The sequence below is a fragment of the Galeopterus variegatus genome, unplaced genomic scaffold (assembly GCF_000696425.1).
Source record: "Galeopterus variegatus unplaced genomic scaffold, G_variegatus-3.0.2 Scaffold100, whole genome shotgun sequence".
NCBI classification, from domain to species: domain Eukaryota; kingdom Metazoa; phylum Chordata; class Mammalia; order Dermoptera; family Cynocephalidae; genus Galeopterus; species Galeopterus variegatus.
Window position 1 is genome coordinate 39,750 of NW_007726211.1, and position 16,454 is coordinate 56,203.

At 50.9% G+C, this 16,454-nt stretch overlaps 1 protein-coding gene across 1 annotated transcript in view; it reads left to right on the forward strand.

The window, feature by feature from the left end:
* The window catches only part of LOC103599612 (receptor-type tyrosine-protein phosphatase N2-like), a 68,857-nt gene that overhangs the window by 24,735 nt on the left and 27,668 nt on the right, over window positions 1-16,454 (forward strand). The window contains exon 4 of the mRNA XM_008583765.1: window positions 8,562-8,648. Coding sequence (XP_008581987.1) covers window positions 8,562-8,648 — 87 coding nt within the window. The remainder of the gene's footprint in view (window positions 1-8,561; window positions 8,649-16,454) is intronic.

Consider the following 16,454-nt stretch of genomic DNA (forward strand, 5'->3'; position numbering starts at 1 on the left):
CTTAATTGCTCTGGCTAGAACTACCAGTACAATGTTGAACAGAATCAAAAAAAGCAGACATTCTCACTGTGTTGCTGATCTTAGAGGAAAAGCTTTCAGTCTTTTACCACCGAGTATGGTGTGTGCTGCCAGTTCTTCACATATAGCTTTTAGTATATTGAGGTAGTTTCCTTCTGTTCTTAATTTGTTGTGTGTTTTTATTATAAAAGGGTTGGATTTTGTCAAATGCTATTTCTGCATCGAGATGATCATGTGTTTTTTTCCCTTCATTCTTTTTATGTGGTACGTCACATTGATTGATTTTTGTATGTTGAAGCATCCTTGAATTTCAGGAATAAATCTCACTTGGCCATGGTGTGTAATCCTTTCAATATGCTTCTGAATTTGGTTTGATAGTGTTTTGTGGAGGATTTTTGCAAGAAGGTTTATAAGGGATATTGTCTGTAGTTTTCTTTTCCTGTAGTATCTGTCTGGCTGTGGTATCAGGGTAATGCTGGCCTTACAGAATGTTATGAAGTATTTCCTCCTCTATGATTTTTGGAAATGTTCGATAAGGATTAATATTATTTCTTCCTTAAATATCTGGTAGAATTTACCAGGGAAGTCATCAGGCTCAGGGCTTTTCTTTGTCAGATATTTGATTAGTGATTCAATCTTTTTACTAGTGATATACGTCTATTCAGATTTTCTATTTCTTTGTAGTTTAGCCTCAGTAGGTTTTGTGTTTCTAGGAGTTTGTCCATTTCATCTAGGTTATTCAAATTGTTGGCATAAAATTGTTTATTGTACACTTATAACATAAAAATTCTGTCAAATCAGTGGTAATATCACTTTCATTTCTGATTTTAGTGATTCGAGACTTCTCTCTTTTTTTCTTTAGTCAATCTAGATAGAGCTATTCCAATTTTGTTGATCTTTTTGAAGAACCAGCTTTTAGCTTCACTGATTTTTCTCTACTGTTTTTTTCTCCTCTAATTTATCTCTGCTCTAATCTTTATTATTTTCTTTCTGCCATCTTTGGTTTGCTTTATTTTTCTCTGTTTCTTTAAGGTGTAAAATTAGGTTGTTGATGTGAGATCTTTCTTGTTTTTAATGTAAGCTTTATAGCTATAAATTTCCTTCTTAGTACTGCTTTTGCTGCATCCCAGTAGTTTGAGTGTGCTGTGTTTTTGTTTTCATGTGTATATTATTTTCTAATATCCCTTGTGATGTCTTTATTCATCCATTGGTCAGTCAAGAGTACATTGTTTAATGTCTACAAATTTGTGAATTTTCCAGTTTTACTTCTGTTATTGGTCTTTAACTTTATCCCTTTGTGGTTGGAGAAGATACTTTGCATGATATATATCTTTTTATATCCATTGAGACTTAATTTGTGCTTAAGGTATGTTCTATCCTATAAAATGTCCCATGTGCACCTGAGAAGAATGTGTATGCTGTTGTTGTTGAGTAGAGTGTCCTGCGTATGTCTGTTAGGTCCAGTTGTTTTATTGTGTTAAGTCCTCAATTTCCTTCCTTATCTTCTGTCTAGTTGTTCTATTCATTATTAAGAGTGGGGTATTGATGTCTCCAACTGTTACTGTAGAACTGTTTATTTCTTCCTTCTAGTCTATCAGCCTTAGCTTCATGTATTTTAGTGGCCTGTTATTAGGTGCACAAATGTAATTGTCATATCTTCTTGCTGCATTGAACATTTTATTAATTTATAATGTCCTTTGTCTCTAGTAACCTTCATTTCTTCCTTCTAGTCTATCAGCCTTAGCTTCATGTATTTTAGTGGCCTGTTATTAGGTGTGCAAATGTAATTGTTATATCTTCTTGCTGCATTGAACATTTTATTAATTTATAATGTCCTTTGTCTCTAGTAACCTTTTTTCAATTTAAAACCTACTTTCTCTGTTAGTGGTATAGACAGTCTTGCTCTCTTTTGGTTACTATTTGTGTAGAATATTTTTTTCCATTCTTTCATTTTTAACCTATTGTGTCTTTGGACCTAAAGAGAGTAGAGTCTCTTGTAGACACCATATAGTTGGATCATGTATTTTTATCCATTCTGCTAATCTCTGTATTTTGGTGGGAGAGTTTAATTTATTGGCATTTAAGATAATGACTGATAAGGAATGACTTACTTCTGTCATTTTTCTATTAGTTTCCTATATGCCCTCTACCTTTTTTGCCCGTCATTTTCTGCATTTCTTCTTTTGTGTTCAGTAGATGTTTTTTTGTAGTGAAATGTTTACATTACTTTCCTTTTGTGTATATCTATGGCTCTTTTCTTTGTGGTTGCCGTGGGGATTGTGTTTAATATCCTGAAGTTACAACACTGTAATTTAAAATTATACCAGCTTAACTTCAATAACATACAAAAATGCTGCTTCATTACAGCTCTGTCCCTACGTTTTTTGGCTGTTGATTTCACCAAATTGCATCCTTATACATTGCATGCCCCCCAACACAAACTAATTATTATTTAAAATACATTAGTTTTAAAAATTGTATAGCGTTGCAAATCAAAGTTACAATATGACTGGTGTTTAGACTACTAATTGTTTTTTAAAAATATATTGTTTTCTTAAATCATGTAGAAAACAAAAATGATTTACAAACCATTGTTTACAGTAGTAGTAGCTTTTATAATTCCCCATGTTTTTACCTCTATTGAGATCTTTATTTCATTATGTAGCTTTGAGTTACTGTCTAGTGTTCTTTCATTTCACATTGGAGTTCTTCCTTGAGCACTTCCTGCAGGGTAATCTAGTAATGACTAACTCTCTCAGCTTTTGTTTATCTATGAATGTGTTAGTTTCTTTCTCACTCTTGAAAGACAATCTTTCTGGATATAGAATTTTTGGTTGACAGTTTTTTTTTCTTTTAGCACTTTGAGTATATTGACTCGTCTTCTTGCCTGCAAAGTTTCTGATGAGAAATCTGCTGATAACTTTATAGAAGATCCCCTTGTATGTGACAAGTCACTTCTCTCTAACTGCATTCAAATGAAGGGGGGATTTTCTCTTTGTCTTTGTCTTTTGAAAGTTTGATTATAATGTGTCTCATGGTGGATTTCATTGAGTTTATTTTATTTGGAGTTCACTGAGTTTCTTGGATGTTTATATTCATGTCTTTCGTCAAATGTGGGACATTTTAAGCCATTGTTTCTTCACATATTATCTCTGCCCCTTTCTCTTTCTTTTCTTCTTTTTGGACTCCTACAATGCATATGTTTGTCTGTTTGATAGTGTCCCACATGTCCCTTAGGCTCTGTTTACTTTTTGTCAATTTTTTTTTCTGTTCCTCATACTTCATAATTTCCATTCCCTGATTCCTTATTCTACCTCTCAAATCTGCCTTTGAATCTTGCTAGTGACTATTCCATTTCAGTTATTGTATTTTTTTAGCTTCAGAATTTTTTGCCTCATTTTTATATTTTCTCTTTATTGATGTTTCCATTTTGTTCGTACATAGTTTGCTTGACTTTCTCCACATCTTCCTTTAGTTCTTTGAGCTTCATTAACATAGTTGTTTTAAAGGGTTTGTCTAGTAGATCTACCATCAGGTCTTTTTCAGGGATAGTTTCAGTTGATTTATCTTTCCCTTTGAATGGGCCAGACTTTCCTATTTCTATGTATGCCTTGTGATTATTTTTTTGTCAAAAACAAGACATTCAAATCTAATAATGTGGTAACTCTGGAAATCTGATTGTTCCCTTTTTCTGAGTTTGCTGTTTTTTGTTATTTTTTTGTTTTTATTGCTATAGGCTGACTCTGTGCCAAGGATTAGTCTGAGGTATAAACTTAATTTCTTCTCAGGTGTTTTCTGACCCTTTCCCTGGGCATGTGTGGCAACTTTCTAGTTTTTTCCGTATGTGCAGTCACTTTAAGTGTTCTGGTCTTTGGTGTCTGACTCTCAAAAGGGGGAGAAAAAGAAAAATGATGGGGGTAAACTGGGTGCTGACCTTTTAAATGCTCTGTAAATCACTTCAGCCTGAGAGGGAGGGGCTTGCAAGATTTGAGGAGATGAAAAGCAATGGCTACAGCTTCATTGCAACTCTGGAATGAGAAGCAGCAACCAGCAATCAGAGCACAGGTCCATGATATTTGGAGGACAGGGTTCTTTTCCCCACCCTGGCTCCCAAAAGCTGTATGCAAGCTGCTCCAGAAACAGGTGCACAGCACCTTTCATGGGGTTGGGGGTGGTGGGAGGGTAGCTGCTCCTGTGCTAAGAGCTGAAATTGACAGTAATGTCCAAGCCTTCCCCTGGAAGTTGCAAGCTTTCAGGATACCAGAGAGTTCCGAACAGTTGCATCAGGCAGGTTCCGTTATTGCACTTGTTATGGAAAGGTTACCAAGGAAACATCAGACACACAGAGGGATGGAGTAGTCAGAAGATTTATTACACTAGTGGGTCTCAGGTGAACTTGCATTCTGAATTCCTGGGCCCTGAGTGTGGGGAGAACAGGGGTTTTATACTTTGCTTGAGCAAGCATGCAAGCTTTTTCATTGGCTCTGCCTGTATCCAGGCAGAGTCACCCAAAACTGGGGGCTTCATCAAGCAGGGTTACAGAGGCAGGAAATGTGGTTAGGGGATCTTTGTAAACTGAGCAGGCAGCTTCACCAAAACAGGCAAGCAGCAGAGTCACAGAAGCCAGAGATGCAATCAACCATTAACCACAAAACCACCTCTCAGGTGTCCTTTACAAGAAAGCAAATTCCAGCTGCAAGGTTAGACAAAGGGGCTTAGAAATCTACTTTTTGTGGGGGCCTCTACACACTGTGGTCTGGGTGGGAGACAGGTTCCTGGTGCTTCCTACCTAGCCACTATCCCAGAATCCTCTCCTGCCTTATTTGATCTTCACAGAAACTCTAAATTGGGTGGGGTTCATTAATGTTACATCTTAATGATTTTCAAAGTGTTGGACCTTTATATATTTTTGATATTTACTTTCATTCATTCATTTATGCAGTTAATATGTGGGTCAAATCTGCACACGTGGCAGTTGTGCTCATGTTCGGGGAGTGGCGGATGAAGTTGTCACTCCACTGCTCACTAATTCCCTGTCCTGTGCCTTGGTCCCTCATCTGCAGAATCAGGACAGCATCACCTACATCGTGGTGCTGCTGTGAGGGCTGGATGGGCTGAAACCTCAAAGTCCTGAGGGGAGGCGGGCACGTGAGCAGCAGGGATGCATGCAGGGGAAATGCTCACAAATTCTCCCCTACAGGAGTGAAGACCGCAAGAGAAGTGGGGAATTAAAACTAGAACAGCTGAAGGGAGATGGAAGGAGACTGCCAGGTCAGCGGATCTAGGTGACCCAGGAGGGGCGCAGGGACTGAGGAGCCGGGAGTCAGCGAGTTCGGGGAGGTTGAGTGGAGGGTCTGTGGACAGAGGTGTGAACAGATCCAGAGCCCGCGAAAAACGTGGGAAATGGGTCAGGAGCCCAGGAAAAACACAGAGAAAGGGCCAGGATCCTGGGTGGGACCGTGCTAGGGAAGTTTCTGGGGGTGTCACCCTGGAGGTAGGGACGGCCCAGGTTCCCTTTAGCCTCATCAAGCCCACTCCTTCACCTATTTAAATACTTCTTGGTGGCACGTCATGCGCTGGGCCCTGCCAGGACCTGGTTGTGAGAGGAATAGCCCCTGTGATGAGAGGAAGGTGAAGCGGATGCAACGCTCTGTGCCAGGAGAGCCACCACGGGGACTCCAGCCCTTCCAGTGTTGTTCTCACTCAAGTCCCAGGACAGGCTTCTTGCTGCGGAGACCTTCCTCTGGCAGAGGCTTGGGCCTGGCCTTCCATGGACACATTATTCCTGACATTCTGGCCTGCTGTTTTCATGACACTGGGCTTCAGACCCATGCTTCTATTGAAATTTGCTGCTGTATGAAGCCATATGCTATGTTATTATTATAGTAACGTGCGATCCTTTGAGTAAGACAGGATTGTCTCCCTCACTGACCCTTCTCACGCCCCTGTGTGCAGGCCTGAGCTGCCCACCGCCTGTCCCCTGGCATGCAGAGCTCTGTCTGGCTGTGGGGACAAGGCGGTGACCAGGGCTCGAGCCCCCACCAGACCGTATGTGCATGCAGGCATCCTTGGGCACCACCCACCGGCTGATGAAAAGTAGCTGTGACCTGCACCTCGGGAAGACCACAGGAATGATGACCAGGACACGAACATCCCTGTTGGACTCTTTCCCCTGAGTTCTCACTGGGGCAGGGACACTCAGCTCACCCAGGTGGCCTGAGGTGCCATCTTCCGAAATATGCATGGGGGGTTCATAAAAGCTTTTTGGTTTTGGATGGTGGGGGATGAGGGCGGACGAGGAGACTTCCACATTAAATGTGCATGTCTGTCTCATGAACACTTTCTTATTTTAAAAGCATCGCGATGTGGACAACGGAATCTTCCTGCTGAGGATTTACAGTGCAGGGTCCACGGTGGGGCAGCGTGTAAGGCAGGCCAGGTGGGCGCAGGCCATGGCTGAGGTCACACCCTGATGCCACACTGGAGATTTGTGTTTCAGGAGGTTGGGGCTCGCCTCCCTTGATAAAGGGTCCCCAGCCCTGGATGGGGAGGGGGAAGCATCCCAGGCTGGGCCTACTTTTCATGGGCCCAGGAAGGCCAGCCTCTGTTCTCACCTTACACCTCGCAAGTTTGTGGAAGGGTCTGAAATGATCCACATAAGGTGTGCAGAGGGGACCCGGCACAGAGTTGCATATCTGTGTAAAAATCAAATTCCCAGTTCCCCAGCTGGGTGGATGGGGCCCCTCTCCTCTCCCGCGCAAGGGTGGCAGGGGGTGGGACATGAGGGGTGGGCTCAGGGCAGCCAGTGCAGGCCCTTCCCTCCTCCTGTTGTGATGAGCTGTGTGGCTTTGGGCTAATGATGAACCTCTCTGAGCCAGTTTCCTAATCGGAACAACACTCGTCTACCTTGGTATTGCAGCAGTGAAGTAAGAAACCCCAGGAGCATTTTGTTTGGTGCCTCTCGCAGCGCAGGCCTGGTGTGTCACCAGCTTCTCCCTGTCTGCACCTGACGCCTCACAGGATGCAAACCTGCTGTGTCTAACGTCAGCTCGTGGTCTTTCTCTGTCCTGGGGCTGTGTCTTCATCAGCTATAACAAAGCACCATGGGCTGGGTGGCTTATGGGCAACAGAAATTTGTTTCTCACAGTTTTGGAGGCTGGATGTCCAAGACCCAGGTGCTGGCAGGTTTGGGTTCTGAGGGCCCACTTCTGAGTTCCAGATGGCGTCTTCTCACATGGAGCAGAGGGAGCTGCAGGTCTCCCTGGGGCCCCGATCCCATCATGAGGCTCCGCTCCCGTGACCTAATCACCTCCCAGAGGCCCCGCCTTCTAACACCATCACCTTTCAGCATATGGATCTGGGGGCACAAGCAGTCCAGAGCAGTCTGTCTTCAGTGTTTCCGGCTGCAGAAATCCTGTCTTCACCAGCCATGCCCTTCTGCCCTGCAGAGCCCACCGTCCTCTCTCACTCGCCAATTCCAAACACCTTGTCTGCTGAGCGTCTCCTGGGTCTGTCCCCTGCTGTCCTGGGCCTGTCCCTCCATCCTGGGTCTGTCCCCCCTGTTCTGGGCCTGTCCCTCCATCCTGGGTCTGTCCCCTGCTGTTCTGGGACTGTCCCTCCGTCCTGAGTCCATCCCCCCTGTTCTGGGTCTGTCCCTCCGTCCTGAGTCTGTCCCCTGCTGTTCCGGGCCTGTCCCTCCGTCCTGGGTCTGTCCCCCCTGTTCTGGGCCTGTCCCTCCGTCCTGGGTCTGTCCCCATGAGCAGTTCGATCACTGTCCTTGTGGTCCATGCTACGTTAGCCTGTCTCTCATCTAGAGAAGCGTTTCTTGAAGCAGTGCCTGGCACCCAGGGACGTTCTTCAGCATCTGCTGAGCGAGTGAACGGTCAGCTAGGCTGAAAGCCTGTGCTGTACAGGGCAGGATTTTATACAGCAATACAATTTAATATTCCTTTGAAGTGGTACTAAGGATTTCACAGGCGACTTGCAATTTGCAGAACTGAAAGTGGAGTTCAGGGTTTGTAACTGAACGTCAGGTGACACGTGGTCGCTGTGCGGGCCTCTCACTAGTACAGCTCTCCACCTACCATGTTCTGCGCCCCTGTTCGTGAGTCGCTGCTGGTGAGCTCAACCACCTGTGTCACCATTTACTGTTATTTGTGTGACTTCAAACGTTCTCACGGGGACATGAGCCACTTCAGGAATGAATCCATTTAGACAGAGGTGTTTCCTGTGAGCGTCTGACACCGGCTCCCACAGTTGGTTTCCGGCATCTGCCTCCCGCTTCACTCCCATCTCCCCTCCACCCCACTTAGTTATACTTTTATTGAGGGCCAAGATGAGCCGTCTGCAGCCAGGCCCGTTGTGCTCCACAACAATCCCATTTGCACACGTCGTCATCTCATCCTGGGGAACGTGGGTGATCCGTCATGTCTCCGCGATCACCTGCTCCCTGCCTGAGAGCCATGTGGGGTGGGTGCGGCTGGGGTGGGACCCCCGGGGGTGGGGAGGAGCTGCACTTGCTAACGCTGCCCCTGTTCTTCCAGCCCCCTGAGCCCCGAGGCGGCGCGGCAGCTGACGGAGGACGTGGCTCGCCTGGCACGGGTGCCGGCCAGTGCCTTCGTGGACGTCGGGTGAGTACCAGCTGGCCCGCCCACGTGGCTGGGCTCACGGGGACTGTGCCTGCGGCTTCACTCAGTTACATCAGAGAAGCTTTGGAGAGAAGGAGCAACAGGGAAATCCAGTGGGTTTTGGGAGGTAATTTAAGTACAGCTGAAACCTACTTTAATTGTACAAATTATCAACTCAGGAAAGCACAGGACTCTTGACCCTGCCATGCCTGGGGTCACTGAGGCTCTGGAACATTCTACACCTGATCCACTGTGGGTTGCGAGAGCCCCCAGGGATGGTGCACACTGGCATACGCCCCATCTGCATTTAGTGAGCGCCTGCTGTGTGCACGGGGCCTCACTAGTGGATGGGGTTTGGAGAGTCCAAGCACCAGGGCAGAGAGCACAGGGTGAGGGCGTTTGTGCCCCCACCTCTGGCCAGCACAGGCCTTAGTGGCTGGTGCCCACGGAGCTGTGGGCAGCTGCTGTGCAGGAGCCCACAGAGTCACCTGTCGTGCGGGCAAAGCCAGCATTTGGAAGTGAGCTGTGAAGAAAGAGCCAGGACAGCCCAGCACAGGTGCAGCGGATCAATAACTGAGAGGAGGACCTGCCCTGACCACGGGGGCACAGGCACGGGCACAGGAGCCCATCCACTTGCTCGCTCCTTCAGGGTAGCTGCCACTAGGCCCTGCTGTGGTCCAGCCTTGCACCACAGCTGGGCATCTCCTGTGAGTGACACTGTCCCTGACTCGAATCTTACCACTTACTAGGAAAAGACAGAGGAGTGAGGGGCAATTAGTGCGCCGGGTGGTAGGGGATGGGGATGAGGAAGCTCCCACCCAGCCTAAGTGTGGGAAGCTTCTGGAACTGCATATCCAAAGGGCACATAAGTGGTGTCCCAGAAAAAGTGCGATGTGCACCTGGGCCTGCTGGCTGCCCAGCACCTGGCATGGACGCACTCAGTCCACACTGCGAAGGAGAGGCCCACTGACAAGCAAAGACCAAGAAGGACCAAGGAACCACTGCTCCTGGGGTGCTCAGGTGGGAAGCACAGGTGAGGTACCCAGTAGGGAGAGAGAAGTCATCTAGGAGCCCCAAAGGAAGAGCAACAGGGCCCGAGGGGGGGAGACATAGTGAGATGGTCAGGTCTGTGCTGAGAAAGAGCAGGCTGAACGCAGCCCGGGGCATAGCAGGATCAGAGGACAGAGGACCTCACCCAGGTGAGAGCCGAGGGCAGGTATAGCGCAGATGTAGTCTCCTGGGGACGTGCAGCGACCCAGGTGAGAGCCGAGGGCAGGTGTAGGGCAGATGTAGTCTCCTGGGGACGTGCAGTGACCCAGGTGAGAGCCGAGGGCAGGTGTAGGGCAGATGTAGTCTCCTGGGGATGTGCCCAGATCCAGGTGAGAGCCGAGGGCAGGTATAGGTGGCTGCAGAGGGCAGGGGATGTGAAGAGATCCAGGTGAGAAATCCAGCAGATGGAGGGCAGGTGTTGTTGAGAAACCTGTACCTGGCAGACGTGATGAGATTGAGGATGGAAAGTTCCAGAGTGAGGGCAGAACTGAAAGCCACGTGTGTGGGGACCAGCTCGGGATGACCACCACTGGTCAGAGCAGTTGCAGGCAGGGTGGTGGGGATGAGTTCCTGAGGTCCCGGGTACTCAGGCATTTCCGTCTCTGGCTGGCCGTGGGGAGGGCCCGTGGCTACTGGAGTGGACAGGAGGGCTGGGTGACGGGGGCTGTGCTGGTAGAGCCCGGGCAGGGCGTCCAGTCCCACCTGGTAAGGAGATTCCTCTGTGTTTTAGCCGTGGAACGGCTGTTACTGCTGGCTGAGTGTGGGCTGGTTTCCAGGAAGCCAGGGACTTAGGGGGAAGGAGGGTTTGTGGGAACATCCTAGTGATTGGATAGACATGATTGTCTGGGTACCTGCAGAACTTCTAAGGGACGCTGTCCAGGGGGCACAGGGGACAGATCAGGATGGATGTAGATGCCTTCTTCCCAATGTACAGAGGACAAGGTTCCATTTCTGACGGGATCAGGAGATGGAGATGAAGGAAGAGAAAAGGGGTCAGTAGCTGCGTGGGGTGTGTGTCCCTTACGCCTGTCCTAGAACTGCAGAGACAAGCATGTTGGCACCAGCTTGGTTTCCTGTGACGAAGCTCCCAGTCAGTGTCTTGCGTTCCTCAGGAAGCGTGTTAGCTCTGTCAGGAAAGCTTGCAGGACAGAGTTCATGGAAGCTGAAGATGAACGTCTGTCCCCATGACTGTGGGCAGGAAGACACACAGAGGACCTGTGTTTGTGTGGTCGGGGCAAGTGACGGTCCCCCGGCCCTCAGGTCTATATTCGGTAAAGTAATGGCGCTCACCTCCTCCATCATTCGTGCTGCTCCCACCTTTGGAATTCTGTAAACCTGTGACCGGACACACAGAGGACCTGTGTTTGTGTGGTCGGGGCAAGTGACGGTCCCCCGGCCCTCAGGTCTATATTCGGTAAAGTAACGGCGCTCACCTCCTCCATCATTCGTGCTGCTCCCACCTTTGGAATTCTGTAAACCTGTGACCCGGGGCACTGGGTAAAATCATCGACAAAGCCGAGCTAGTGTAACAGGGTGATGTCCCCCAGATCCGGACTTCCCCAGACACGGGGGTGCATGTGGGAGAGTCATGTCATCTGCCCCTTTGGTGAAAGCATTTTTTTCAGTGCTCTGGGGGTGCCCACAGGGAGACACTTTTGGAGCTGGGGATGGACTGGGATGGAGTCAGGGTGGATCTGGGGGTGGCACAGAGAAGAAATCACACAGGTCAGTGCCCTGAGGGAGCTCCATTGCCTTAATTCCGTGTATAAAACCAGAAGCAGAGCTCCAAGCTCCTGACCATGACGCTGCTGCCAGACAATAGGATTTTATCAGCATTGCAAGGGGCCTGTGCTGTGGCCCCATACTTGGGGACATCTGTCTGTAGAGCGGGGGTCCTAGTGCTGACCGGGTACCGAGAAGGGCATAGAAGAAGGGGAACACACGTCCCTGCCCCAGCAGTTTGCAATCTGGCCAAAGAGATACAGAAATAGGAAAGTTCTGGAGGAGGTTATGGAATCTCATAACCCTTCGGCTGCCGGCGACCTCTGGCATCACGAGCGCACGTCGCGGTCTAGGCCTCTGGGGAGGTCGAGTGCGATGGGCTCCCCTGGCACCCAGAAAGCTGGGCCTGATTGGGCCCTCCCTCCACCGGCTGAAATGTCCGTCCTTAGCCCTCGCTCCGTAAGTTAGATATATTGGATAAGCCCTGTGCTTCCGCAGCCCCAGGGAGCGCACGCGTTGCTCCCACGGCCCCTGCTGCAGGTGAACGCATGGCTGGGTGAGTGGTGCCAGGCGCATACCTCCTCGTGCCGCCCTCGTTGTCGGAGAGACCTGAGGGCAATGAACAAGAAGAGGTGGTGGCAGCGGGGGTGGCCTGGCGCTCGGGGAGGTCAGGGCAGCCAGGCACATTACTAAGAACATTGGACAAGAAAAGGTCATCCCACGAAGCAGCTTTAGGATAAAACTCCCTCAGGCCCTGGGGGCCGCATGTATTGAATTCTCAGTGCTTCCCTCTAGCAAGACCTTTCCGTGGTGGTTGTGCAGAGAAGAGAACATGGGGGCCCAGTGCCCGGGGCGTCTGTGTTTCCTGAGGTCCCCCCTCCCTGGCCGTCCTCTGTGGGGCTTGTTATAAACTGTGGTCTATTTGCACAGTGGCTCCAGAGTGAAGGCACGGGGTGGTGCTCGTGGGATGGGGCGGGTTTGGGACGTGGAGCCTGGGAGAGGAACCACTTAACCCTCAGGACAGGGCAGGGGAGCAGGGGGTAGACAGGGGGCCCCGTGGCCATCGCTGTGAGCCACTTCAGGGCCCAGGGATGGGCAGGACGGTGCCAAGCCCCACTCTTCCCTTTGCCGTTTCTGTCCCCCGCCACCACCCTATCCACCCGTCCTAGTAATGGTCACCTGGGGGCGGGCCTGGGAGGGGAGGCACAGTGGTCACACTCGTCCACCGGGCCAGGAGCTTCGGGGCCTTTGTTGCCCGCTCTACCCAGGACAGACCTCCTGATGTGGATGGGTGCCCTCCCTTGCTCAACAGGAGACTGGATTTCTTGTAAAATCTCCATGGCTCCATGTGGTTATGTTTTAAAGGCTTTTGGGCTGTTAAAGGAAAGTGTGAGTTTTTCTTTATGCGCAGAGAGAATGTGAAGCGAGTTTTCCAGGCTGAGATGCAGTTTCACTGGAGACCCAGGGACCCGCTGTCCGTCTCCTCCAGCCACGTCCGTCCACGGCGCCACCACCTGCTCCTTCTCCCAGCCTCACCCGTGGTTACGCTTCATTTCTCCCATTCATGGAATCAATGTGTTTCTTCTCCCCGGTATCTAGCCCAAACAATCCCATTCCCATTCAAAGACGGTCTCAGCAAGATGGCGGGATCATCAGAGGCCGGCTCGGGCGGGGAGGCTGCCACCGGAGGGCTTGTCCTGAGTGCTCCTTTAGCCACGGAGCTGACGGCCTCACCGTGTTCCCTCCCCGGCAGGCCCCCTTCGCTCCCCGAGCACAGAGGGGCTTCTCAGCCTCTCCAAGGAGCGGGCCTGAGCTTCACCAGACCAAACCCTTTGTCAATGTCACTGGCCACATGTCTCCTCCCTGCTCAGAGCACTGGTGGCTCCCTCTTTCCCACGGAGTCAAACCTGAGCTCCCCTCCCTCCCCTTCGGGGGCCTGTCCCGCGTGCCTAGCGGAGATCTAGATCCCGTGGCCCCGTCCCATGGGATCTCTCACCTGTTTCCCCTGCTCCTCTCAGTCCCGTTTGTAGTTCAGAGCGCAAGTCTGATCCTTGCTGGTTCCTAAGCCATCTCTGAAGTCCCCAGTCCTGGCCAGGTGGAGTCTGCACCGCACCCGGGTCTCGAATTACTGTGAGTGTGTGTGTATGTGTGTGTGTGTATGCACCTGCGTGTGTGTGCGCGCACATGTGCACACCTGCAGTGGTAGCTTTGCCCTTCTGAACATTCAAGCTGTCCCTACGTGTCCTGAGAATCACCCTTAGACCCAGCAGCGATGGGCACCCACTCGGAGATGCACTGGCTCGATGGATGACCCCGCGTCACTGGGCTGGAAGGCCCCGGGGAGGGAGCGTCAGCTCGGCGGGGAGGCAGACGCGGGCGCGGGGGCTTTCGGGCATTGTCTGCGTTCTTATGGCAGTTCTAGTTATGCTTAATATGTTTTGTTAATGGTTATGTAGCTGTCAAATAAATTCCATTATTTCTTATTACATTGTTAGAGACCATTAAAACGGCATTAGCATGCTGATGCAGACGCAGGCGACGACAGTTACAATCTTACAGTCTGGCCGCGGCTGTCCCAGGCAGGCTGACGGGTGCTCAGGCACTTTCCGCAGCGGCTCCATCGGGCGGGCAGCACTGCTGGGGTGAAGCAGACCAGAGCAAGACGTTTCCGAGGACCCTTGAGTCTTCAGTGAGCCCGGTGTGTCGCTCTCCTCCAGGCGGCTCAGCTGAGCCCCCAGATCAGTGTGTGAAGTGCTGGATCCGTGGAGGACGGCGTCCCGGGAGGACAGCCTCATTGTGATCAGTATTCATGTGCTCTCACGATGCGACAGGCAGCTCAGCTTCTCATCTGTGTGATTAATCGAAGAGTACGGTGCTCCTGTCCTTCAGGACAGTTACTAGAGACGCAGCGATGGGATTCTCAGCATGACACTTCTCGTTAGAGTCCCCTCCTCCCCGGGGACAGGGCCAAGCCTGCACTGGGGGCCTCCTGCGCCGCTTCTCTCTCCCCCTCAGCCCAGCCTCCAAGCGGGAGGGAACCCGGGAAGTTTGCAGACGTCTGGAAAGTGTGTTTCNGCTCCTCTCAGTCCCGTTTGTAGTTCAGAGCGCAAGTCTGATCCTTGCTGGTTCCTAAGCCATCTCTGAAGTCCCCAGTCCTGGCCAGGTGGAGTCTGCACCGCACCCGGGTCTCGAATTACTGTGTGTGTGTGTGTATGTGTGTGTGTGTATGCGCCTGCGTGTGTGTGCGTGCACATGTGCACACCTGCAGTGGTAGCTTTGCCCTTCTGAACATTCAAGCTGTCCCTACATGTCCTGAAAATCACCCTTAGACCCAGCAGCGATGGGCACCCACTCGGAGATGCGCTGGCTCGATGGATGACCCGGCATCACTGGGCCGGAAGGCCCCGGGGAGGGAGCGTCAGCTCGGCGGGGAGGCGGACGCGGGCGCAGGGGCTTTCGGGCATTGTCTGCGTTCTTATGGCAGTTCTAGTTATGCTTAATACGTTTTGTTAATGGTTATGTAGCTGTCAAATAAATTCCATTATTTCTTATTACATCATTAGAGACCATTAAAACGGCATTAGCATGCTGATGCAGACGCAGGCGACGACAGTTACGATCTTACAGTCTGGCCGCGGCTGTCCCAGGCAGGCTGACGGGTGCTCAGGCACTTTCCGCAGCGGCTCCATCGGGCAGGCGGCACTGCTGGGGTGAAGGGGACCAGAGCAAGACGTTTCCGAGGGCCCTCGAGTCTTCAGCGAGCCCGGTGTGTCGCTCTCCTCCAGGCGGCTCAGCTGAGCCCCCAGATCAGTGTGTGAAGTGCTGGATCCGTGGAGGACGGCGTCCCGGGAGGACAGCCTCATTGTGATCAGTCTTCATGTGCTCTCACGATGCGACAGGCGGCTCAGCTTCTCATCTGTGTAATTTACTGAATCGAAGAGTACGGTGCTCCTGTCCTTCAGGACAGTTACTAGAGACGCAGCGATGGGATTCTCAGCATGACACTTCTCATTAGAGTCCCCTCCTCCCCGGGGACAGGGCCAAGCCTGCACTGGGGGCCTCCTGCGCTGCTTCTCTCTCCCCCTGAGCCCAGCCTCCAAGCGGGAGGGAACCCGGGAAGTTTGCAGACGTCTGGAAAGTGTGTTTCAGTTTCTGGGGCAGAGCTGTGACTGTCTCCCCCTGGTGTGTCCCTGTGCACCGTGGATTTGTGCAGACATTGAAAAGGAAGCAGAGGAGGGTGAACGGGAGAGCCGTCCTCAGGCCCCAGGCGGACTCCCCTGCTTTTCTCTGGAGCCCACGTGATGACAAAGCCCCCGGTGCTGTGTACATACCAGGGCAGCACAGATCAGCAGTGGCAGAGATGATGCTTGGGATGAATAAACGTCACTCAGAGCCAAGAGCCTCCAGCAGTAAAACCAGGAGCCCTCAAGGAGGGTCCTGAAGTGGCGTCTGCATCCTGGACCTCCTGCACCTTCTGCCTGCAGACACTGGCGCTCACCTCTCACCAGGGCTGTCGCTACCTGTCCTGCCAGTGTTCAGGATTTGCTAAGCGGTGCCCCTGGGGAAGGTGGAGATGGATGGCCTCCCATTATGGAGTCCCTCTTCCTGGAACGGGAGTGCAGACTCAGTCCTCGGTGCCCTATCTGTGGGCTGCAAAAGAATGCCACGGCGTGAGCTCGCGGCTAGAGACACTTGAAATAAGGAGTGTCAAGGGAACATCACCCCATGTCAAAACTGCCCCAGTCCTGTCCTTAGACTACAGACGAGACAGCAGGAGAGAACCACGTGTATTCATACACAGTAGTTCTGTTTGAGTGAAAGGCGGACGTTGCTCCTTTTAAGTACACCCTTTGCTTTGGTTAAAGATATCAGTATTTAACGTGTTGTTTGAGCTTCCTTTCTTAGAATCCTGGAATGATATCGTAACTTAGGAGGGGAGCAAGTTCCTTACCTTCCCAAGCCTCAGTTTCCCTTCCTGTCCAATGAGGAGTCAGGGCATGGTCTGGGCCTGGGCTTGGGATCCGCTCTCAGGAGGCC